Source organism: Triturus cristatus, chromosome 4_2, assembly GCF_964204655.1.
Source record: "Triturus cristatus chromosome 4_2, aTriCri1.1, whole genome shotgun sequence".
Lineage (NCBI taxonomy): Eukaryota > Metazoa > Chordata > Amphibia > Caudata > Salamandridae > Triturus > Triturus cristatus.
The window spans coordinates 222,568,661-222,595,145 of record NC_140586.1 but is presented as its reverse complement, the minus strand read 5'-3'; the positions used below and the strand labels follow the sequence as shown (position 1 = coordinate 222,595,145).

The 26,485-nt window shown below is 44.8% G+C and overlaps 1 protein-coding gene across 1 annotated transcript in view; it reads left to right on the top strand.

Annotated features, from left to right (window-relative positions):
* The first annotated feature begins 442 nt into the window (after positions 1 to 442).
* The window catches only part of TOMM22 (translocase of outer mitochondrial membrane 22), a 44,691-nt gene continuing 18,648 nt past the window's right edge, over positions 443 to 26,485 (top strand). The window contains exons 1-3 of the mRNA XM_085601290.1: positions 443 to 601; positions 5,328 to 5,446; positions 22,538 to 22,655. Of these exons, the coding sequence (XP_085457416.1) occupies positions 503 to 601; positions 5,328 to 5,446; positions 22,538 to 22,655 (336 nt within the window). The 5' untranslated portion in view covers positions 443 to 502. The remainder of the gene's footprint in view (positions 602 to 5,327; positions 5,447 to 22,537; positions 22,656 to 26,485) is intronic.

The window sequence follows — 26,485 nt, the reverse complement described above, 5'->3', positions numbered from 1 at the left end:
CTCAATAGTTCCGCCCAGTATAAGCTTAATTCATTGTACAAGGAAAAAATGTACAGCCAAGCTTTGGCAAGGCAAATGTTTCAATGAGTTAGTGGATGCTACTGATAGATGCGAGTCACATGCAATGTCTCATGGAAGTATCCCAGTACGACCAACTAAGCCTCATTTCGTACTCCCGATGTCAATAAATTCGCGATTTGAAATTACACAAAGTGATTTGTTCTACTGCTACACAAACTAAAATGTTATTTAGTCATGACAATAATTAATTACTGAACTGTATTGTAAGACCGGAAAAGAAAACTTGGGAGTCCCGCCATTCCAAGATGGCCACGCTTCTAGAACATACATTTTCTATTGTCCGAATCTACGTTCTGGTTCCACTTCGCACCAACCCAAGATGGTGGCAGCCCCAACCCTGCGACCTACACTCTAGTTCCCATCAACTTTCCGGTGACGTACTTCCTTTGACCCTGAGCTGCACGCAACCCTAGGATCTTGAATGGAAGCTGTATTTCCACCAGCCGTCGCTAAAATGGAGACTCCAAGCCCACTGGCAGCGCTGCCTCCCGAGGACGAACTTGATGAGGACGATGACGAGGTAGGGAATACTGTCCACGGGAGTGTGGGTCCGTCTTCAATAAGACAGCGGACACGTTTCTCGCATCTTCTGCAGAGATCGCTATGTCACTGGTGGTATCAGTCAAAGTAGAACAGCTCAGTTGTGCTTTCTTGTTCTCAATGCACTTGTTCCAAAGTTTTGTGAATATCTGCGCATACATGCCAACATTTCAGAAGAGCAAAGTGGGAGATCAAAAAAAAAAAATCGGGAGAATGGGGCCTTGAATCGGGTTACTGTCATGTATGGGCGTTGGAAGTGTGCTGCTGCAGGATCCGACATTTGAAACGCAAAATGCACGTTTTTTCCCTTACCTTTCAGAAGCATTGAGCGCAATGGCAGGCAGAGAGAGGGTGATGCAAGTGTTGTGCACTGGCCTGGCAGGTTGCTGGCAGTGCATTTCCCCCCCCCCCCCCGCCCGTGTGACAGCCCGGGCTGAAACAGCTTCCAGGCACACACACAGCCGCCCCGAGTACTTCACAGGTCTTTAAAAGACCATTCGCTTGTTAATGAGGCTTTGTTTTACTTTTTCACCCCTTCTAGAGCCCCTGCATCGCCACTCTGATTATTGCTGAAAGAATTAGCACTCTACACAATACAAGCCCTGTCAGCTGAAGCCCCCCCCCACCCCCCCCCCCCCAGGAATCGGGTTTTGCTTGCAGGAATCTGGAGGCGGGAGACTAGCCTTGAAATCGGTAGTCTCCCGCCTGAATCGGGAGGGTTGGCATGTCTGTCTGCGGGCTATGGATTTCAACCCTGTAACGCAAATTATGTGGTTGATGCTCCTGCTTCTCATATATTTTATAACCTGCATGGGTAAGCATCTGTCCCCCTATGCGTTACCAGATTTTGAAAGCCAAAATCCGGCACACACCACTGATATAGAAGTAGGACTACTGTATAAGTAATGCATGCCACTGATTCCACCTGAGCTAAAGAGATTTGTTCTGCACAGAACACTCACGACTGAGAGGTACTGGTCATTTGTGGTAATAACATGGAGTATGAAATGCAACTTTGCCAGTCAGTCTTCACATTACTTAAATAACTTCTTGGTCAGTGCAGCTAGCTAATCCTGCACAAGTGCAGATGTAAACTAGTTTTGGGTTGTGCTTCGTAAATTCTCTTTAAAAACCGGGACGTTAGGCACTTTTACTCAAATTTGCCGGTTAGAAATTGAAAAACTGGAACGGCCCCGGCAGATCTCAGATATCTGGTCACAGTATAATTTCTCAAGAATTAATCCATTGACTAAAAAAATGAAAACGTTATTTGCGTGTAACTGCAGTTCTCCAGCGTTGGTATTTTTCATAGATTCGTGTGCTTGAATTATTCTTGTCAAGTCTGGGATTTCCACCTCACAATGGGGAGTATAATTCAAGGATGTTAATTTATTAAATATTCATTACTGGAGAACTGTACTGTGCAGGTCGCAAATTACAGTCCCAGTAAGATAGCTCAGTATGTTAATGCTTCAGTTAAGATAGTGTAACCTGTAAATTACAAGTTCCATTCTCAGCTGACAGCTCGCTTTTTATGGTACTCCTGCTGAGATCTGTGAACAATATGCAAGTCATCAGTTCCAGTCACTGTAAATTATTTCCCGAAATAGTGTACCCAATGATGAAATGTATGTGTTATATGCGAGTCACAGATTCAAAGAATTCAAAGGGTTGATGCTCTTGCTGCCTAAATCTGCACTTAACCCGCATGTGTCAGATTTCAGTCACTTCTTTTGGCTAGTGGTTTATAGGCCTGCTCTTCTGTACACAGGAGATCGACACTCACTATATGTTGTATTAAGCAAATATGGTCTGTTCTGGTTCAACAAAGTATAATTCATTGCAACACTGATTTAAACACTATTCAATAAACCAATTTTGCTTTTTAGTTTCCCAAGTTCATTAAACTGGCTTCTGACTTGTCGTGTGTTAAATTCTTTATTGATGGTATAAAACATATTCACATCAACGCAGCCAACTCGTTTCATCTCTTTTCAGTAGACTTCTTCAGGGCTACAAAGAAATACAAATAACATATATACAACTAAAATTATATACACACAACAATTTTTATAAAAACCCAGTGTCAATTGATCAAACACTGTAGTACCCATCCGTAAGTGCTTGTATAAAACATGCAAGCACAGCAAAAAACGACCTAGAGATTTTTTACCATTTTAATTTTTCTATTGCATTTGTACTCCATGGTTCCCTTATTGTACGGGCACCATACTACTAAGATGCATTACACATTAAAAATCACTATTCATTACCAGGGATTCTTGTTACCCTACTTAATATAACAAATTGTCATTACAATTTATGATCATGCTATGAAGTTTCAAATCCAATTGAAATGCCACTTCTTAATAGCCTAGAGAGAAATAGGGAAGAAAACAGAACATGGCAAACACATTTTTACCCTTGACTGCTAATCACCTTTTAGTTTATAGATCTGGGGGAGTCTATGTGTCATTCTGAAGACTACACCTTTTTAAAGATTGTTGTTCAGAAATACCTTGGTTGTTAGAAAGGAAGTCTTTGTTTCAAGACGAAAGAGTACATCAGGGAATTTTAAAATGTTTCTAGCCTATGTCGGTATTTAAACCTAATACAATCAAAAAGACAATAAATCAGTACTCGAGTTTAACACTATCATCTAATGTTTATCAACTGTTAGCTTCATAATATAAACATTACAATCTTTTATAAACCTATTTGAATTACATTTGTATATGATGTTATATTATTGGCTCCAAATCCTTCACGTTAGGCTGATTGCGACATCTGAGACTTGTTATAAATGAATACACAATAAATTTGTCATTGCATATTGTAAAGCAATTTATCATCTCTAAACGTTTTAACCTCTTCAGTGCCCATGACGAGATAGTCTCGTCATGGAGCACGGTTGCGCTGTGCCCATGATGAGACTATCTCGTCATGAACCCCACCCACTAGTGCAACGCCCGGCATAGAAGGGGGAAAGGGCGTGGCACTGAAGGGGTTAAGAGAGCAATTTGCATAAACGGGGGCAATGAAATATACAATTGTCTGGATGTAAAAAGAGAGGTAATATACTGTTACGACCAGGCAAGGCAAGCAAACATGTTTTGATTACTTGCTTTATTTAGTATTTAAAAACACGTTGTGGATCAACACCCAATCAGCAAAAAGAACCCCTCACATATTTGGTAGATCGTTATGCACATCATTATCGAACATTGAGTAACTCTATAGATTGCGAAAACAAATTATCAAAGAACTTAAGATAGTGTGAATCCCATCAAATCATGTCACATGTATTGAAACCCTGTGTTATGGGAATACAAATAAGTCCCGAAATCCCTACAGCGCATGTTATTAAAATCGCCATGCCCTGGATGTCTGTAGACTGGACATGGATCATTGTAAAATAACTCGAGAGTTATGTGCAGTAGATATGTGTGGATACTTATTCACTACTAAGAATGTCCTTCCTGTTGTCTCATTTAGGTACCCCTACAGTGATGAGGGGAACGTCTGTAGATGAGACAACCAAAACTGGGTGGGGGGTTCCTATGTGTATAGTGGTGACTCTCTCAAGTACTAAGATACTGAGAAGATCAAAGAAACAGAGCCAACCCACAGCTGTGGGTGGGAAGGTAACACCCTTTTCTTTTAATTGCCCTCACTCACTCTAGTAGTGACATGCTTCATCATTGGGCCATCCCTACTCCTAAAAGTCAGGGTAGGCTCGACCGTCTTTCAGGGAGCACTTGGAGATAAATAATGGTAAGCCCCCTTACAAAAGATAAACTTCCTAACCCATTCCTAAAGGAATCTTTATTAGTGGGGTGGGTCGGAAGGTTAAAATACATATAAAACGGGTATTAAGGATGTGATGGTCCTATGACCCTTAAAAACAGCACCAACATGTTTCAACCCTGCTTTCTATGAGTCCTGGGCTTTCGTCACTGACAGCTCACAATTCCAATGCCAGTAATACAGCTGGGGGCTGGAAGGGTTTGCTCATAGACCTGTGGCCAGCTTACATGTCCTGAGTTCTAATATAACAAATGCAACCCAATGATTAATTTAGCTACTGGACACTTTGCACAGAACTTGGTGATAATCAAAATATTAGAGCACATTCGTTTGTACAACAATTATACAGTCTGACATCTCAAAGTAGTAACAGCTTTATATCTCGGTAACAAAGATGAGATGCTTAATGTTGCTGTTTCAAACATCTGTCTGCCATCATCAGGTAAAGGGGTCCTATTTCTCTCAAGGTAATATAGATGATTAATGTGCTTGGTGCACACATCCCTGAACATCAAATGGTAACAGTATCCCATCTTAATTAGATTGCACAGATGTTTAGAGCAGGAACATTAACATAGGTAGTAGGGTACTGCCTATGCTCTTGTTAAAATAGCTAGGTGAGTTAATTTGCCTACAGAAGAGAGATGAGTGTTTGTGCTTAATGTCACAAGGTTTTAATCCCAAGTCAAATATTCAAATCTCAATTGGACAGACTTGGCTTATTTATCCTGCAGAAGTCCATAAAATGAAGGTTGCTAAGTTGGGTGTTAATAGAACATTTTCAAAGCGCAAAGGCAACAGCTACGAGTTGCATTACATGTTCACAGTTAATAGTTTCTCAATGGAAAAGCTGCGGCAGGAATGTTAGTTCTTACTCGACACTTCTTCTCTCTGCTCAGCTTGACGAAACCTTGTCTGAGAGACTCTGGGGACTGACAGAGATGTTTCCTGAGAGCCTGCGTTCTGTTGCTGGCGTCACCTGTGAGTTCTCAACCGCAGCAGCAAAGAAAATGTACAGGTAAAGAGGGATCACAGGGAATATCAATTTATTGTGATTTATTACATATATTTAGATTTAAGATTCTGTTTTATATAATACTTAGGCCTTCCAAGTCTGGGATGACTTGTATCTGGGTGCTTGGTGTGAGTTTAAAACAGTTCTGGTTCGTAGTGTATTTTTTTTTTTTTTGTGTTTTTTTTGGGGGTGTTCAAAACAGGCACTCAAACAGCAGCTACTATTTTGATATACTATCAGGCACATTTGTACTATGAGAGTTCACCTCGCTGCAGCGATTCAAGACCTGTTCCGGCTTAAGTATTTAATAAGCGTTTGGTAAATAATGATGGAGCAGAGAGACTATTTTCTTAAGTCAGCCCCTAACATCAGGTCATCTTTTCGCCTAAATAAGCTGATAAACTGCAAAGAATAAGCTCCCTTCACCTTGAGATATGATCATCTACATCTGTTCTTAATGGTTCCTATTTGGAAAATAAGGTTTTTGGAAGTATTAACAGTAAGGCAGACCATGTCCCTTTTTAGGTCCTGCATAGGCAGAGCATGCGCGGTGTCTTCGAGGCATGCTGTATCTACTCTATGGATTTTCATCACGGCTACTGTTTTTCATTTATTCCTTTTTGTGCCTTTCTAAATTCTTTATTTTCATTGGGATAACGTTGCTATTTGTCCCGCCTATGGGTGTGTTTTTCTCTTTCATGGCTACTGCCTCTGTTACATGTCTCCCTACTCTTTTTGTTTATTCATGGTTAGTTCGGTGCACTCTTTTTCTTGAATTTGGTCCTATGCCATTTATTACTTTTTTGTTGTTGTTTTGCTGCTGCAAGTGTTTTGGAAATGTGGGCTTTTCTTTCTGTACGTGTTCACCCAATCCTATATGCGTTCATGAAGGGGGTTCAACCATTGGCGTAGTAATTTTTGCCATTGTTTAATTTTATTTGTTATGATCGGCATGCTTTTTGTAGGCATGCGGAGAGCTGACACTGAGATTCAAACCAGCTTCCTCTGTCCCAAAGTCGGCAGCTCATTATGCAACACCACATCCTCACACTGCTAACTTGAAATGCAAACTTGTTTATCCTCTGATCTCCAGGCTTGGGATCTCCTTCACTCGGTGATGTGTGCATGTGGCTGGGCGCCGTTCGCTTTCCATGCTGCACAGATTGCAGTGCCGTGGCCATATTGAGCATTCAGCATAGTATCAGTTAGGGAAAGCGGCCGGGGACAGCTGCGGGATCCCGTCGGCAGAAAGAGGAGGCAGCTCTTGTAGCACGCTCTTTGCATACACCCTCGTGGACGGCAGCTGCTTGCTGGTGCTGCACAGCTTTGGTAGCAGCTCCGATGCCTGGCCAGCCCTGAACGGGATGCCAATTGCTGGGCTGGAGAGTCCCTGGCCAGAAATGAGGTGCATTTCAGTGGTGGACGGGAGGGTGCTTGGGTCAGAGGTGCATGGAGCTGTGGAGAGGGCTGTTTGGATGCCACAGACACACGACCATCCCGCTGTAGCTTTGTGGCAAACTGGAAGGGTTGCCGGCCCGTCCTCTGGGATTGTTTTGTTCTTGTGTCTGTTTTTGTTTCACCTAAGTCACTTTAGATGCAATGGGGTAAAGCTGCTAATGGACGTGAAGAAACTATTAAGGTGTTTTGTAAAGTAGCCTGCAAATCTTGTGGTCATTTTGTGGTGCTTAGCGAGACTCTGATGAAGTAAGATCTTGGGAGCCGCATATTGTGTATGGAACTTCCAAACTGGTAAATGAACTCCGTCTCCACGTTGCATGTTTAACCTTTTATCATCATCGTATGGGTTTGGCTAGTTTTGGATTTTTCCTGGACATAACGGAGCACGTTTATTGGTTGCATTGTGACAAGTTTTGCAGCATTCTACTTACCGTTGCCGTATTGTGTGTTACTTGGATTAGCATCTCGGAGGGCACACAGAGACAAACGTTAATTTCCCTTCTGATCAGCATATTTTTAGATACTGTGAAGAGTTTAACTCAGGCCTGACTTTTCAGATCTTGGCCACGGGGTCTTTATTAATATTTTTTGGGTTATCGGGCCACCCAACGTTTCAAAAGATCTGTAATTACCCAAAGAGTTTTTTCTGTCTGTAGAAGGAGATTTGACCTAGTTTCCACCACACCAGCAGTCTAACCAAAAACATAAAAAAAAAACCCACTCAATTATCCCCTTATTTGCAGTATAAACTTTATTACGGCATTCATGCCCTAAAGGTTTTCACATACACAAAATCTTTAACCCCTTCGGCGCTCATGACGGAACGGTTCCGTCATGAGCATCGGTTGAGCTGTGCTCATGACGGAACCGTTCCGTCATGACCACGCCCGCGCAAGCAGCGCTCAGCACAGCGGGGGAATCCGCCCCGCATGGAAGGGGTTAAAACCGAGCACAAGGAAAGCCGTCATAATAGTGCAATTACCTGAGCAAATAATAAAGTTCATAGGTTTGACTTTGTAGTTGTACTAAAAAAGCTAAAAATTCATACAAGATTTCTTGAAAAGTTAGTCCATTACAAGTTAATAGAGAGCATGTGTCCAAAGGAATACAAAAACAGCTGCATATCACAATGCTAAATTATACACAGTGAAGCCTAATGCTTATTAACTGTTTTGTCAGAGCCAGCCTTTCTGTTACATAGGGAGGGATACTTACGTTTTATCTCTACAGCTCATTGCTACAAGGCTTTTTTAATGGCCTAGTTCCATTACTTTTGGGTTAAAAGGGAGTTATGGCAAAGGCTCCTTAGGGCACAGGCAACAGTATAAGTGGGAGGGCTCAGCCCACTTAATGAGCTGTTTTCTTGTGCCTTTTTCCTAATGCCCCACATATGGCCAAGGAACTTGGCGACTGCACAAGCAAAGGCTGGTCTAGTGTCCTATATAAGAATGCGCAAGAAAACCCGGTAATTCCGTGTGCCCATTTGTTGGCAAATAGGTTCAATCCATTTTAGTCTGGGGCGCACATAAGCCAGACAGGCAACAACACATGGGCTACGGACTCTGAAGATGCCTTGCAACTAAGACAGTTGCTTGATGTCAGGGCTTTGCTGTGCGATTTGGCTACTCGATCGTTCAAAGGAAGGGTGCCAACCCTAAATTGTATGTATAGTTTCCTGTCAAGGGCTATTTGGATTAAGTCGAGATAGGGTTCCAGGGCGCTGACCTGTTTTTGAAACATAACTTCTGTTGTAAGTTTCACCCGGTCACTCCTACAGAGATCTATTTGTGAAACCCAATCCCAGTAATGCCTCCTTACTGTGTCTTTTTGGAGCAGGTATGGGTCAGAATTTTCCCAAGCTCCCCGAAGCCCTATGTCTGAAAGAAATATTCTTATGTTATTTAGCCACCCAACTTTATTGAAGATGTCTAGGCGGGTGACCTACGCTAGTGCTTTGGCATATGGCAATAGTTCCGGGGTCCTCCGGATTCTGGCCCAAAATAACAATGGTCGAAGCTTAGCTATATCTGTAAAGGCACGTCACCCTAAGTCTAGCGTTAGGGGGTGGAGTGGAGTACTCTGGGTCAGTATCACTAGACTTCTTAAGAATTTGTGCTCTGATCTACTGAGCTCCTTTATCTTGTCGAAGCCCCACAGCTCTGACCAGTACAGTGCAGAACTAACTGCTTATAGGTCATAGACCTGCAGGGCAGCAGCAACTGGTCTGCCAGAAGAAAAGCTGTTCTTTCTCCCAGAGCCCCAGTTATTTGCTTATGTTTCAGCGCCATCTTCATTATAAAGGGTTTCCAGTGCATTTTTCCCAAAACAGTTTTACACCTAGATAGTCAAAGGTGCTTACTCTTTCCAGGGGAGCCCCTCCCAGAGTTGACCTACCTCTATATGACTTTTTTTTTTTTTGAAAATTCTTTTTATTGGCATTTTGAGATTTAAACGTACATACGTGTGTCGCATAGATAAATGTGGTACAGAAGTACCAGAGTAGACTTCATCAAAATAGGGAGTACATCAATATCTTGTTCAGTGAGGACGTGGTCTGTGTTGTAGCAGAGCGTTGCCAGTAAGAGAAACTGGGGGGAAACTGAACTGGGATGTGCCATGGGGTGTTTAGTGTTTGGGCTAGGTGTACGCTATGGGTCCAGTATTGCCTACTCGACAGTGCAACTACTGCTCGCCTAGGGGGGAGGCGGGTGTGTGGATTAATGTGGGGGGCCGTTAAGTGTGATAGACGGACGAAGACGGACCCGGCTGGTCCGGAGGTGACCTACCTCTATATGATTTATGGTGATTAAATGTCATACATTTGTTTTTTTACGCATTTATTTCAAGGCACCCAGAGTATCGCAGAAAAGTTTAAATCTATTTAGCAATAGCTGCAGCCCCCCTGAGGGTTCTGGACACCAACAAGGTGTCATTTGTGAACAATAGGGTCATTATCTTTTCCCCGCCTAGGGAAGGGTCATTGGCTTGCTTTTGGGATAGAAAGCTTACAACTTCGTTCATGTAAAGGGAGAAGAGCGTAGGTGCCAGAATGCATCCCTGACTAACTCCCCTGCTAACTGGGGTGCGCTCTGTAAGTTGCCCCTGCATGCCCTACCTCACCCGGGCAAAGTTGTTATAGTGGAGTCGAACAACCAAATCAAGTTCTGCAGGGGGATTTGCCATGTCTTTGAGGACTTGCCACAGCTTCCGTCTGGGCACTAGGTCAAAGGCAGTCTTTAGATTGATAAAGGCTAAGTACAGACTGGCCTGGCCGATGGCTACAAATTTTCAATAAAGGAGCACGAGGCAAAAGGCCTGATCTATTGTCCCTGTCTTTTTTCTAAAGCCTGCTTCATATGGTGATAAAATAGCATTTTCGTCAGCACATGTCTGAATCTTTTGTAATAGAGCTCGACTAAATACTTTTTGTACAGCATTTATTAGGTTAATGGGCCTATAGTTGCAGGATTACGTCTGTCTGCTTTTTTAAATATTGGGACCACCTCAGCCCTGCGCCAGGAAGATTGGACCGGGGCACCGCTGGCTAGAGCATTTGAGAGTAATAATATACATGGGGGCCCAGCTAGAGCTGTCAGATAAGAATAGATCCCCCGGAATGCCATCTGGCCCTGGGGCTTTTGCCTGTACTATTCGACTAATTGAACCCTCCATGTCACTTAAGGAGAAAAGATAAGTTACTTACCTGTAATTCTAGTTCTCTTCCACGGGTATACTCATCAAAGTCATAAGCACTGAATAATCCCCGCCCATGTGCGGGACCCCGGAGCATATACAAAAATACATATATATGTGTATGTTTAGAACCACAAGTACATAATACTTCCAAAAACATACATATATACATGTATATACATATAAATATGCAGCCTATAATAGTTCCAATAGACTAAAATGTCAAAATTACATGGATTTCTTACTATAAGAAAATAATATCACCTGTAAATAATATAACATAGAACATATACTGCAGTAGTGTTCAACAACAAACCTTTATTTTCATAAAGAAAAACAGGTAATTGCAGGCAATTTTGTTCTTAGGCTGCATAGATGAATAATCATCCCCCATATAACAAAAAACTGACACCCTGCCTTTAAGGCTTCAGAGAACCTGGACACCGTGCCTTTAAGACCTCCAGGAGCCCCCTGCTCCCATTATGCATCACAGGTGACTGGTCAGTTCTTTTTGTATGGCGTACTAACATGTAGTAACCAGGATATCCGATGCAAATAACCTATTACTATACTGTTAATGCTCATCCGGGAGGCGGGAGGGTTGCTTATGACTTTGATGAGTATACCCAGGGCTTTAAGTGGGCCGGGTCTGTCCGGGTCTGAGCACCGGCAGTTTTTTTGGGGGGCCCTCGAAACGGGTCTCTATCGGGCTCTATTTTCGTGGCTACTAAAGGTAGTCCGTTCTTTTTTTTTTTTTTTTTTTCGGACCCGTTTTGAGGGCCCCAAAAAAACTGCCGGTGCTCAGACTCTGCCCACTGTTAGGCAGTGCTTTAAATGGAAAAAGTCCCTGAGGTGTTGTGACGCAGCACTGTAACAGTACACATTGCACTGCTGTGTTCTTCTGATGAAGAAAGCACTATTGTGCTCTGAAAAAGCAATTATAATCCCATTGTGCTGCAATGCATCTCTTTTAATACACGTTGTGTTGGATACTACGTTGTATCGCTTGTAATACACATTGTCCCGCAATGACACAAAACCTTAGATAGGCATTTCTCTGCAGTGATGTAGTTTGCTTTCTAGAGCACTTTGCATTGCAGCGCTACACATACTATGCCAGTTAATAAAAGGATAGACTTCAAGATGCTGTGTATCGCCGATAAGGCTCTTCATGGCGATTACCCTGTTTATTTTAAACATAAACTAACTAGATGCACTACCAGAGGCGCAACTAGAGCCAAATTTCGGGGGGGGGCTGAGCAAAAATTTCGGGGGGGGCTGAACTTTAAGCAATAGGCAGATTGGAGCTGCAGGGGCTCTTAGAAGGGGTGAAACAACAGCGAGGCCTCATTAACATGCACATGGTCTTTTAAAGACCTGTGAAGTGCTCGGGTGCGGCTGCTTTTTTGCCCGGGAAGGTGTCTCATCCCGGGCTGCCACACACGACGGGGGGGGGGGGTGGGGGGGGGGGGCTGAAGCCCTGTGAGTCCAATGGGTGTTGCGCGCCTGTGCACTACTATCAGGACACTTCGATCGTCCTCAGCAGGTAGCTTTACAGTGCCCAAGGTCAGAAGATCGCAGGGGTAGGGGGAGGAGGGTGCAGAAACTTCACATACGGCAGAACCAAACGATGGAATGCTCCACCCTTCAACTTAAAGACCAGCTCTTCCCTGTTAATCTTTAGGAGGAACCTTAAGACCCGGCTTTTCAATCTATAGTCTCTGCTTTTTATGGACATTAATATCTTCTGCTATGCTACCAGCGCCAAGATGCCCTAGGGTATTTAAACGCTTTATAAAACTCTGAACAGAGAGCTCTGAGAGTCAATTTAAACATGCAATCAGAATATATACAGCACAAATGCCAAGCGCAAACACTTTTATTTCAAATTTTTAGATCTAAATATTTGAAATATAGGATCAGAAATCTAAAGATCTCCTCTCGTTCTAAGTGTTTGCGCTTGGCATTTGTGCTGTATATATTCTGATTGCATGTCTATGTTGCCTCTCAAAGCTCTCTGTTCAGAGTTTTATAAAGCGCTTGAATACCCTAGGGCATCTTGGCGCTGGTAGCATAGCAGAAGATATTAATATTATTAATAGCTTAATATTTGTGGTTTATTGGTGGCAAACCATACTCTGAGGTGGGCAATTGTAACCATTTTGTGCCTTTTTTGAAGATTTAAAACTACACAAGTCGGTGCTATAGTATGTTCCCCTGGCCATCATTGTTCTTTTAATCGCTTTATAAAACTAATTTTCATTTTGATTTTATTTTTTACTACACAAATTGTTCTGCTTTGCTGTTGCATGTGCAATAATTAACATTATCCTGCTGTGACAGAACCTCTGCAGTGGTGATGTTTGTCTTTTGTGTGACTCTTACCCCTCAACGCTACACAATACACATTGTTCTGCTATTGCCACGCTGCAGTGTTGCTCCCATAGTACACACTGCCCAACTGAGACAAACCCCCTACAAAACACATTGCTCTGTGAAGCTGTGGTCCATCTTTTGTATTAAGTGTTGCCCTGCAACGCTACACACGACACATGATAATGCTGCGGTGTAGCTCCCATAACACTCACTGCACTGCTATGCTGTCACTGCACGTTTGTTATACAGGCTGACTAGCAGTGGCGTGACACATGTCTTGTGAAACATATCACCTTGTTGTTGGTGCCACTCCTGAGGGACATTCCCCAACGCTGTTGTGTAGCGGCATATGCAGGGCTTTAAGTGGTCCGGGTCTGTCCGGGTCTGAGCACCGGCAGTTTTTTTTTTGGGGCCCTCGAAACGGGTCTCTATCGGGCTCTATTTTCGTGGCTACTAAAGGTAGTCCGTTCTTTATTTATTTTTTTTCGGACCCGTTTTGAGGGCCCAAAAAAAAACTGCCGGTGCTCAGACTCTGCCCACTGTTGCTGCACTGTTAGGCAGTGCTTTAAATGGAAAAAGAGAAGTGCCGGTACTCACCAAATTGATAGGGGTGAGCCTGGGAGGTGCGTGTCTGGGGGCGTGGCTTCAAGGCAGCCTTGTACACTATCAGCATTTTCTTCTTCACTGTTCAAAGTGCCTTTGGCCAAGTTCTGCCCATAGCTGCAGGGTGTAATTAGCGTTTGTTGTAACTATATATAGCGTGAACTTAGCCCAAGGGCATTAACATGAGAAGCAGAAGTTTTACGCAAAAGCAGACTTTTTTTTTTTTCAAGGCACTCTGACAGACAACGGATCTGCAAACTTTCCCTATAACTCACAGCGCGACAGTTCCAATGTCGAAACCTCTAGCTTAGAAAAACACAGGTGTCTTCCTGTCCTGTTGCGCTGTCAGGGTGTGAGCAGGGCCGGCCTGTTTTAACACCTCATTGTCCCTTTCTTCGCGCTCCTTTCACCGTTTCACCCCTGCTGATACACACACCAACAGACCCATCACCGTGAGGCAGCTAAACTATCGGTGATTTAGGTGAGCTGGGGAGGTCTCGAGGCGTTTGGGTTCAGGGGGCAGTCACTGCTTAGCTCAACTCAAAAAGGACCCCCTGCTGCCGCATTTCAGTCTCTATTAGCAAGGGCGCCAAATTTCTCTCCGCCTAAGGCGCTATCTTATCAAATGCCGGCTCAGAGTGTAGGGCTGCAGCCGCAACCTAGCGCCGGAATCCACTCGACATTAACTGTCAAGCACCCATAACCTAGAGACTGACCACAGCATGCCACTAGGAGTACCAGTACTCTCTTAACACAAGGAGAAGTCCCGGTACTCAATGGGAGAACACGGAGAAGTGCCGGTACTCATGATTTTCTTAAGCACACAGTGCTAGTTATTTTGATTTAGACCACGCCCCCTACTCGGATAGGCCACGCCCCTTCAAGACATTAACCACGCCCCTTTTAGAGCAACCCCAGTTTTTTTTTTCCACTTAAAGCACTGAGTATACCCCTTGAAGAGAACTAGGATTACAGGTAAGTAACTCATCCTTCTCTTCCAGGGGATACTCATCAATAGTCATAAGCACTGAATAGAGTAGCAAGCCCATTCCCACTTCCTCGCGGATGAGCAAACAGAAATAATAATTTTTAACATAGCATCTAACAAGTAATTATCCAAACGGATTTGAGTGAGGCTTGCCCGAATTGGGCATTCACCTGTGTATCAGAGCTCAAATAGTAATGGTGCGTGAAAGTATGCACTGAGCGCCATGTGGCCGCTTTACAAATCTCTGCCATAGGAATGTTTCTAAGAAGAGCTGTGGTAGTAGCCTTTCCCCTGGTGGAATGGGCCCTAGGCTTGCCAGGAAAGACTCTGTTGGCCAGTTGACAGGACAAGGGTATACAAGATACTATCCACCTAGAGATAGACCTTTTCGAAGGGGCAGAACCAGTGTTTATGGACCCATCGTTTATAAACAGTCTGTTCGTTTTCCTCAAGCTTTTTGTTTTGTTTAAGTAAAACTTCAGAAACCTCTTAAGATCCAAAGAGTGGAGGGACCTTTCTGGAGGATTTGAAGGATTCGGAAAGAAAGTGGGGAGTGTGATTGTTTGGTTAATATGGAAATCCGAGACTACTTTGGGTAAGAAACACGGATGCGTTCTTAAAACCACTCTGTTTGCATGAAAAACCGTATAGGGCTCTTTACAGCATAGTGCTTGGATCTCACTTACTCTGCGAGCAGAGGTGATAGCCACGAGAAACGCGGCTTTCCATGTCAAATGTTGTAAAGAAGCTCTATGTATGGGTTCGAAAGGAGCACCCATCAATTTCATTAATACAATGTTGAGCTCCCAAGGTGGCGACGGAGCTCTAACTGGAGGGTAAACCTTCCGTAATCCCTCGAGGAAAATCTTTGACCACAGGGATCTTGAATCAGGAAATTTGATTAGGTGATTTTCTATACGCAGTAATAGTTGCAAGATGCACCTTAATAGAGGAAAATTTCAAACCAGATTTTGCTAAATGCAGTAAATATGGTAAAAGCACCTGTTCCTGACTCCAGACGGGATCATGTCCATTGTTCGTGCACCATAAGTAAAACCTCTTCCACTCAAAAGCATAGGACTGTCTAGTGGAAGGCCTCTTTGCCTCTTTAAGAATGCTCATATATTCTGGAGGTAAGTCTAGATGTCCGTATTGAAGGACTTCAGGAGACATGCCGTCAACCGCAGGGATGGTAGATTGGGGTGGAACACCTTCCCTTCGTTCTTGGATAGTAGATCTGGCCAGCATGGTAACCTCCTGTGCGGGATTTCTGATAGCTGAAGAAGATCCGGATTTCACCTCTGACGCGGCCATTCCGGAGCTATCAAGATCATCCTGGAACTGGTCCTGTAAAACTTGTTGATCACTGTGGGAATCAATGGAACTGGTGGAAAGGTGTACAGTAATGTCTGAGACCAATTTATCAAAAGGGCATTGCCCCGAAACCCTGGTTGGGGAAACCTGGATGCGAAGATGGGGCATTTTGCGTTTACCGCGTCTGCAAACAGGTCGATGTCTGGTGTTCCCCAGTTTTGGAAGATGCTTTGAATGACTTCGTCGTTGATCGACCAGTCGTGAGCTTCTACGTATTCTCTGCTCAAGGAGTCCACCTGGACATTGAGAGACACCGGGAGATGCATTGACAGAATGTTTAAGTCTCTTGCAAGAAGCCACTTCCAGATGCTTTGAGACTCGAGAGAAAGAAGCCTTGATCGGGTACCTCCCTGTTTGTTCAAGTAATGCATCTTGGTTGTGTTGTCCGTTTGGATCAGAAGGTACTGAGATTGAAGTGACGGGTACAATGATTTGAGAGCCAAGTGCACTGCTCTCAACTCTAAGAGATTGGTATGGCACCTTTGTTCTGTCTCCGACCACAGTCCTTGAACTTGAAGAACCCCCATGTGAGCACCCGATCCCTGGAGTGAAGCATCCGTGACTATCGTTTGTGCAGGAGGGTCCAGGTGAAAGGGAACTCCTTTCATCAGATTGGATCTCTTCATCCACCATTTGATTGAATCTTTGGCCGATTTGGAGAGAAGCAGCTGATCCTCCCAGCGCCCTGACACTTGCATCCATTGATCTTCCAGAGATTGCTGCAACGTACGCATGTTCAGCCTGGCATTTGGTACGATGAAGATGCATGATGCCATCGATCCCAGCAGTGATGATACCTGCCTGACTGTGGGATACTGCGTGAGAAGAAGGTTGCAGCATATCTCTTGAATTGAGGATAACCTCTCTGACGAAGGACACACGCTTGCTTCAGCGGTATCCAGTAAGGCACCCAGATAGTGGATCTTCAGGGATGGGTTGAAGACTGATTTCTTGTAGGTTATATGGAGGCCCAACCTGTTTCGTAGTTGCAGACAGTACGAGAGATGACTCTGAAGCAGAGCGGGTGACGAGCCCTTCAGAAGCCAGTCATCCAGATAGGGGTATATGAATATCCGTTGCTGGCAAGGAAAAGCTGCCATGCACTTGGAAAACGTTTGAGGGGCTGATTTGAGCCCGAACGGGAGAACTTTGAACTGAAAGTGTTGGGCAGACACTTGAAATCGTAGAAATTTTCGATGTTTTATGGATACTGGAATATGAAAGTACTATTGCTCACATCCAATCTCCCTGATGTTGAGGGAATATTTGATGTAACCCCAACATGAGAAATTTCTCTTTGCGAATGTACTTGTTCAGTAACCTTAAGTCGAGTATCTGTCTGTATTCTTTGGTAGGGCCTCCTTTTCTGAACGAGAAAATAGCGGTAAAAAATCCCCTGCTTTCTTTGTGGAATAGGGACTTTTTCTATGGCATGTTTTAGTAGGAGAACGTTTACTTCTGCTTGTAGCAAGTGGTGTCTTTGAAGAGGCCTTTGCTGTGGAGGAACTGTTGGTGGTGGAGATTTGAACCTGAGCAGATAACCATTCTGCACAATATGTAAAACCCACTTGTCCTTTGTTAACTTCTCTCACTCCTCCAGATGTAACATAACACTTCCTCCCACCGGAGTGGTCAACGGGCATGGAGGAAGCCATCCATCATTGCTTTGCTGATTGTTTAGGGGCGTTAGGTTGCTGTTTTGCAGATCCTCTCCCTCGTCCAGGTCTTCTTTATTGGTACTGGGACCTGTATTGCTGACCCTGATTTTGTGTGTTCCAGTGAGGGGTTTGAACCCTCTGTTGAGAGGAACGTCGATCATAGGGACAGAATCTACGCCTAAACTCTTTTTCCTTTTTTCTAAGCCAACAGCTTTCAAGGTGTCCATGTCGTTCTTCATCTTGGACATTTCGTCGTCTGCATGGTAACTGAACAGAGAGGATCCGTTGAATGGAAGGTTCGTGATCCTTCTCTGAGCATCAGGTTTTAGTCCCGTAAGATGAAGTCACGCCGACCTCCTTGAGCAGATGCCATGAGAGTATCCATGGGCCTCCAAGTCAGATGCATCTGCGGCTGCACTGATAATTTGATTAGCTACCAGCCCGCCTTCATGTATTAGCTCCTGGATGTCTTGTTGATCTTCCCTCGGAAGCTTCTCCGTAAATCTCGTCAGAGTCCCAGAGAGATCTATCGTACCGGCCCAGCAGGGTGGAAGCTCTAGCTACCTTCATCACCGAAGCCGATGTACTGCACATTCGTCTGCCCAACGAGTCCATATTTTTACTGTCCTTCTTTGGTGGGGCAGTAGAAGATGATGTAGCCGAATGTGCTTTCCAGGCTGCAGCCACTATCACGGAGTCTGGAGGTGGGACTGCGCGAAGAAAAAAAACGGGTCCTGCTCTGGAGCCTTATATTTGTTGGATATTCGTGTGGGAACTGAACCCACCGTGGCCGGAGTAAGGAAGGTCTGCATTGCGGGATTCAGCAGACCTGGCACCAAAGGCAGCAGAGGCTTTGCAGAAGACTTGTGATGTAAAGTCTCAAAGATGACTGACGTTGAAACTGGAGGTGTAAACATCGTGATATTAAGCTTGTTGGCACCTCTGCAAAGGACTCCATTAAAAGTTCCGAGATCGTCTATCGGGGACACCCTGGACGGGGGCGTAGTGGATAGAGTAGGAGAGTAATCTGTAATGGAAGACCTTGTTGACGTAGTTGTTGTCGGTGATCTAAGTCTTCTTTTAGGAGTAGGAGAGCAGCGAGATCTTGAACACCCTCTTGATCTGGAACGGCTTTCCATAGGTGATCGAGACCTTCTTGTGGACCTGCGTGAAGGGGATCCCACAGGGACTCTGGGTGGCGATAGCGACTTGGAGAATTCCGCGCCCGGAACTCTAGATTGCGTCTTCCATTGTCGTATACTCTCCAACCATCATGGAGATAAGTTTGTAGGGGACTTTTCTCCTGGAGCTGGAAATCCCTCCGGTGTGACTTGTATAATGTTGATTCCAGGAGAAGATGACCCTTTTCTCGACGTCGACCGCTGTGTTCTTGACGTCGACCGCTGTGTTCTCGACATGGACCTTGGTTTTGTTGGTGCGTCTCGTGAAGTGGCAACCATCATGTCCCTCGAAGTCGAAGGCTACCTTGACGTCGACCCAGATAAAGCCACCACTGACGTCGACCGCTGTGGAGACACACTTGATGATTTGTGTCTCTGCGATGATGTTCTCGACGTCTGTCTCCTCGACGGCGACCGTGACATCTTCTCGAGGACGAACCTCGACTGGTATGTTGTGTCTTTGACGTCTACTTTCTCGTGGTCGATCGTGCCCACGACGTCGACCGTCTTTGGGTCAGAGAGGGGTTTTTCGTCGTCGAACCTCTCGACGCCATGCTCCGAGGAGGCGGCGGAGATCTCTAAGTCGACCGGTGCCTCGTCGTCGACGGGTGTTTAGACATCGACTTGGCTTGGTCTTCACTCACATACTTCGAGCCCGAAGTATCCCTCGACGTCGACTTACTTTTTGTCGATGTCGGTTCTCGTCTCTTCAACGGCGTTCTGTCCCTCGCTGTCGTAGAGTAACTTATATGCTTTTCCTGACACCGATTTCTACGCTGACAGCAAGCACTCTGGAATCTGCTTTCTTCTGGAAGCTGGGGAAGCAGATCAACACTTCTTATGTAATCCATGAGATGAGGGCTTCTTGGAATGTGCTTCAAGGCCACTTTTGGTTTTTCCTCTCTCCATTGATGCATGAAGTCTGATTTTCTCTCTGTCACGCAGAGTCCTTTTAGAAAATTGTAGACAGTAGTAACACTTGTGTGGATTGTGTGAGGGTGGCAAAAGCACACTACACACAGAGTAAGGGTCGGATTTCGCCATTTTCTTCCCACAGGAAGGACATTAGTTAAATAAAGCTGGCATTTCTGACATCAAAATATAGTAAAAATGTCAGAATAGTTAGAAACCTAATACCAGCAAATAAAAATGTCGAATGAAGTAGTAGAAAATCAATTTCTGACTGGAAAAGTCAAAAAAAGACCGAGCTCAAGCTCCAGGGTCCTCACAGAAGGAGCCGGAAAAAAGAACTGACCTAACTGTCACCTGTGGTGCATGATGGGAGCAGGGGGCTCCTGGAGGTCTTACGGTGTCCAGGTTCTCTGAAGCCTTAAAGGCAGGGTGCCAGTTTTTTGTTATATGGGGATGATTATTCATCTATGCAGCCTAAGAACAAAATTGCCTGCAATTGCCTGTTTTTCTTTATGAAAATAAAGGGTTGTTGAACACTACTGCAGTATATGTTCTATGTTACATTATTTACATGTGATATTCTTTTCTTATAGTAAGAAATCCATGTATTTTGACATTTTGGCCTATTGGACCTATTATAGGCTGCATATTTATATGTGTATATATGTATGTTTTTGGCAGTACTATGTACTTGTGGTTCTAAACATACACATATATATGTATTTTTGTATATGCTCCGGGGTCCCACACATGGGCAGGGATTATTCAGTGCTTATGACTATTGATGAGTAGCCCCTGAAAGAGAAAATTCATTACCCAAAATCTGGGGTGGACAGGAGACATCCCTCACGGGAGGCGGGACAACAGCTTCTGAGTAGAGCTTTTTGAAATGATCGAACCGGACTTGGGCTGAGATATTTGGAGGTGAGTGTGCCACTGTTTCATCGCCCCAGACAAATAGGCACCAGAAAGTCTTGTAATCTTATGCTTCAGATTTTCCAACAATGCCGCTGGCATATAATGCTAAAATAGATTTTTGTTTAACTACAGCCGAGGGTTAATTTAGGGCAGGCAATCCAAGAATGCACCCTGTTAACATTCATGGTTAATTTATGCAATTTACTGCACATGGACTTATCTGTGTTAATTTTTGTATTTTGGTATATTTCCAATTAGTTTTTAACTTTAAAAAAAAAAAAAAAAACTTGCTCTTAGTTGCCAGTAACAGGCGCTAACATATTTTGGGTGCTACCTCTGGGTTACATAAATCCCTAAGCGACCACCAGAGAGAGGGACCAATGTGATCTTTGTAAGCTGTCAACTCTGCTTAATAAAGGTCCGTGTAAAGTTATGACTCATGAGGTGTCCCAGACAGGCCTTTTGGGCACCATCGCCTCCTGGCCTACATTGCCATGGTGAGCCAGTGACAGTCACTTAAACAATATTGCCTGATATCGATAGAAAACACTGTAAATGGCAGGAAACCTTAAGGAGGCATTTTTGTTAGAAATGCATTTTCTTTTTCATTATATGGAAAAGCACACTACTTATAAGCCTCCTTTTTTCTTAAGAACCATGTTCTGTGGAGCGAGGAGAGAGTCCGATTGGGCTGGCTCCTGTATTATTTATTGCACAAGATATTCGAACAGTGCTTCTTTTTCAAAATGAATGTGGAAACTCATTGCTAATTGGCTTTCTATTAGACTGATCAGACAATGTTCTTTTCTGTTGTAGTCATTTGCTTATCAACTGTGTATTCTTCGAGTGAACATTTTCCTTCTGTTTTCTTCGCGTGAATTGGGAAAAACATTGCAATCCAAGCACACCTTTGTAGTTCCACAAACGGCCAGTTAGCCTGCCTTTGAAACCCTGTGCTTGCACAAAGCACTGAATTAATTTTAAATGCACACACAATCACGTTATGAAATGCCCCAGGCTTGCATTGTATGTAACATAAAAAATAGAAGCCTTGCCATGCATATCAACACTGCCAGTAAACTACATACGTCTGTGCATCCCCACAAGCCTATATCAAGCTCAGGAAACTGTAGACTTCTAATGAGCTGTTTCTATTGACTTGACACACACTAGGAGGCCTTCTTAAGCCAGCCGAATGTCAAACAAGCCAGCATCCAAATGGGCCACGTTTGAATATCCTGAAATTACTGCATTGTTTATAATTCTCGCTACGTATCCCCAACCTAAAGTGTTCAGAGGAAGGCCCGGCTGACCTAGACGGATGCAGTTAGCCGAAGGGCGCCCGCAATGACTGTAAAGTCGGCTTGTTAAATCTGCTAATGTCTTTGGTGAGATGAAGACAAAAAAAAATTTCAAAATAATAAAGTGTTCAGAGGAAGCTGAAAGTCAGCATGAAGCACTTTATTACAAACGCCCAAGGTAAAATGTTAAAGTGCCTTGAATTAAGATGGGTCTCTTCAGGTGGGTGGTGGAAAATGCTGCTGTGAGAAGATTGCGATGCAAACATTGATTCTCCTTACCAACGAAACACAACTTGTAACAAAGAAATACAAACAATAACATTTGCTTTGGATCAGTAGGTACCTGGACAAGAACTTGTACATACATTCAACAGTGTTTTCTATGCTTCTTGTATTTATCTTAATAGAGGAACCATGCTAAATTGTTTGTTTAAAGATCTCCTTAAAATACATGTATTCCTCCCGTCGCTTTTCATATGTGTGTAAAGGTTTGTTTCCTGCAGGAAACTAAGCACAATCATGAAAAAAAGAGACCTGGGCAGGCCCAGGCCCCACTTCTTTAAGTGTTGTGTGCTCCTCTACTGTACTGAATTTCTTTTTTTATGTCCAACTTTCTTGCTTCTTTTCTGCAGTTTCACGAGGGCAGCCTTGTGGGTGGGAACCACATCCTTCATGATCCTGGTCCTACCAGTCGTGTTTGAGACAGAAAAACTTCAGATGGAGCAACATCAGCAGCTACAGCAGCGGCAGGTGAGAGGTTGAGCCCCAGTACACCTCCCCACCCTTTGACATTGTTTCAGTTCACATGTGTCACTTTAAGGGCAGCGAGGAAGACAGGAGAAATAGGTTTACTGCTTGAATTAATCTCAGACCACTGGTAATTACTTGGTCTGTGCTCCAGTCCATTGATCTTTTGCCCACAATGCCACGTCAGACAGGAATCGGCCATATCCCAATCAGTCTTTTAAAAAAAAAATTAAATATTTTTATTTTGTTTTTGATACGAAACAAAACCTTAAACCAAGCATGAATACACAATGCACAGTGAATATCCATCCGTATCAACATAGCAAGGCCCACAATAGGGCACATTGTCTTCTGCCAGCCAGACAATAGCCAAGTTCGGGTAGCCTGGGCACAGCTGATGTACAAAGTCTTAGTTACATTGCTCGTGGGTTCTGGGACATTATATCCTTCAAGGCTCCCTCCCTGGTCCATCCGGTAGTAGCTTTCCATTCCCTACCTCCCCTCCCATGTCTAAGTCATAATAGTTTATCCATGGTGCCCATATTTTATTAAATTTATGTGGACAACCCCTAGCCTTGTAGGTTACTTGTTCCGCCACCATGTAGAAGTCAAGACTCGCCCTCCATTCACTCAAGGTGGGAAGTCGCGGGCCCCCCAGTATTTGGCTATGTCTCGTCTGGCCACCACCAACCCTAGGTTGGCGAGGACAAGCTTGTGCCTCGAGATGTCCACCTCCGTAGGAATCCCCAGAAGGAGAACCTTTGGTTCCAACTCTAGTTGGACTTCTAGTATATTATTCAGCTCTGCCAAAATCTTTCCCCAGTACGTTTGGACTTCGTCACATTCCCAGAGAGTGTGTATGTTTGTTCCACGTTCAATGTGACATCGAAGACACTTGGAGCTCGCCCTATTTTATGCAGTCTTGCCCTATCAAAATACTTGTGTAATATTTTATATTGGATGAGACGCAACCGTAATTTAATGCCCCCTCACGTGGATGCGTGAGTGCCGCTTCCCAATCAAGATCACCCAGCACCCCAGTGTTTTTTTCCCATTTGGCTCGTAGAGGGCCCAGTTTATCCGGCATGTTATTAAGTAGCGTTTTATAGGTATGTGAGATAGCTTTAGCTGGGATCTCCTCCTGTAGGAGTCGCGCCTCTAACTGGGCATATTCCGGTATTGTCGCTCCATGCATGCTTCAGACGGAGGTATGCATAAGCCTGGGTGCTGTGAAGCCGATATCGGACTTTGAGCGAGCGAAAAGAGGCCAACACCCCCTTTTCTAAGACATTCCCCACTCTAGAAATACCAATTAAGTTCCATTGCTTAAACCCTCGCAGTTTCCTAATCTCCGTCAATCTATTCCCCTCACATCGGTGTGCCTCTCTCGTTGGTTTGTGGTCCATTGCATCTGTCTCTCAGCGCCTTTCCACGCCTCTATCGTTCTTTGGGTTGCTTGCAACAAGTGGCTACCTCCCCTGCCCCCATAGAGATAATGCAAGTGAGTGTGTTTCCTAAATTGCAATCTCTCCAGCCTATATGTCGGGTGGTCCCCAGGTGCATGAGTCCTTTCATTAATTACGATAAGATGGGAAGGTCTATAATACGCCCTAATGTCTGGTAGGGCCAAACCTCCATTGTATGGGTTCCTCTGGAGTGTTTGTAGTGCAATGCATGGATGGGCCCCATCCCACAGACGTATGCGCAGTTCGTTGCCTATGGTTTTAAACACGGTTTCCGGTATTTTGGTGTAGGTGTTTTGCAGCATGTAGAGCAATTGGGGAAGTGTAATCATTTTATACATGGCGGCCCTGCCCATAATTGTCAGCGGGAGCCTTCTCCACCGCTTGACATCCTCCTGGAAGTTGGAGAGAACCCGCCGGAGGTTGCAAACAAAGCCCGGTGCCACATCTGTGGTTATATATAGACCCAGATATGTAAAGCCTTCCGTTGACCATCTCAAGCAGTTGGGGTAGGCCTGTGGCGCCACCACACCTCCCACTGGATATAGGGTGGACTTACTCCAGTTGATCCTATACCCAGCCTGGCGCCCATATTTCTCGAATATCTGTAGCATTTGGGAGAGTGTCTCTGTCGGGTTTGTCACGTATAGTAAAATATCATCTGCATACAGTGATATGCGTTCCTCGTCTAGTAGACGGGCTTCATCAACAAACCCTCCCAGCGCCGGGACAGCTCTGATGACACAGGTCAGGGGTTCAAGTATAAGGGCAAACAGTAAGGTGGAAAGGGGGCATCCCTGTCTAGTCCCTCTCTGGATCTGCCAGGTGCCTGAGAAGGCGCCATTCACCCGAACTCTAGCTTCTGCGGCCGTGTACAGTAGCGCCACCCAGTCCCTAAACTCCGGGCCGAAGCCAAACCTCTCTAACGCACATCTTCGAAAAGGCCAATGGACCGTGTCAAACGCCATTTCAGCGTCCAGTGACAGGAGCAGGTGGGCCTCCTCTCGATTGCGGACAACGCCCCTCCAGTTAGCCACTCTTTGCAGGTTAAATCGTGTGGCGCGTCTCGGCATAAAGCCGGTTTGGTCACCATGTATCAGGGATGTGATGACGGTCAGGAGACGCGTCGCAAGGGTAGTAGCCAGTATTTTGGTTTCTATATTTAACAATGATATGGGACGGTAGGACCCACACTCTTCTGGGGGCTTCCCCACCTTGGGTATCACCACCACTGTTGCCAATCTGAGATCCGGTGGGAGCATTCCATCATCTTCCGAAGCCTGAAACAATTTGAGTAAGTGTGGAGCCAGTAGTGCACTGTGCGCCTTGAAAAATTTCCCTGGGATCCCTTTCGGGCATGCGGTTTTCCTGGCTTTCAGGCGGCCGATGGCCTCGACGACCTCCACCAGGGTAATATCTTCCTCTAGCCTATCCCCGGGAGTTCAATCTCTTTGACGTATTGGGTGATACTGGCTTCACTTACCAGCGCCTGTGGTGCGTACAGTGCCGAATAATACCGGGCAAAAGCCCCTGCAATGTCTTGGGGTGTGGTATGGGTCTGGCCGTGTTCCCTAATGGGAGTTAACCCATCTTGACTCCTGTTCCTTCCTACCCTGCCAAGCCAACAATTTACCTGCTCTATCTCCCGTCTCATACAATCTACGCTGAACCGCGAGCTGGTGTGCCCATGCCTCCCCAGTGACCAGCGCCTGGTATTCTCTTCTGGAAACTTCAATTTGGCGGAGGGTATGCTCAGTCAGTGTGGACGGGCTACTATTTTCAAGGTCCACTAGCCTGCACTCCAGTTCTAGAATCTCTTGGGTTTCCCGCCTCCTCCTGTGGGCAATAATATTTTGGGCCCGGTCCCGCAACACTGCCTTAAAGGCCTCCCACAGAGTACAGCTGACTGTACCAAGCCAATGTTTTCTCTAAAATAAAGCTCAGTTTCCACCTCTTTGGCCACCGCTTCATCTTTCAGTGCCCAGGCATGTAGTCGCCACGAAGTACCTTGACCTCCCCTACGTGTACCCACCCGCATGTGTAATGGTGAGTGGTCTGAAAGGCCCCTAGCCCGATAGTCCACCTCTTCTATTTGTTCATCCTCTCCAGCTGGGGCGAAGAGGTATTCTAACCGTGAAAACACCCTATGGGCCCCAGGAAAATAAGAGTATGCGCGTATTGAGGGATGATGGCGCCTCCAAAGGTCCGTGAGCCCCAGGGCCTCCTGAAACCACGCCAGGGCAGTGTCCTTGTGTGACCCAGTTCGGGTCAATGTGCAATCCATGGTGGGGTCACTTACATCGTTAAAGTCAACCCCAATAATGTGCGTAGCTGGGCCAGACTGCAATAGGATGTCCGCCAGTTTATCCA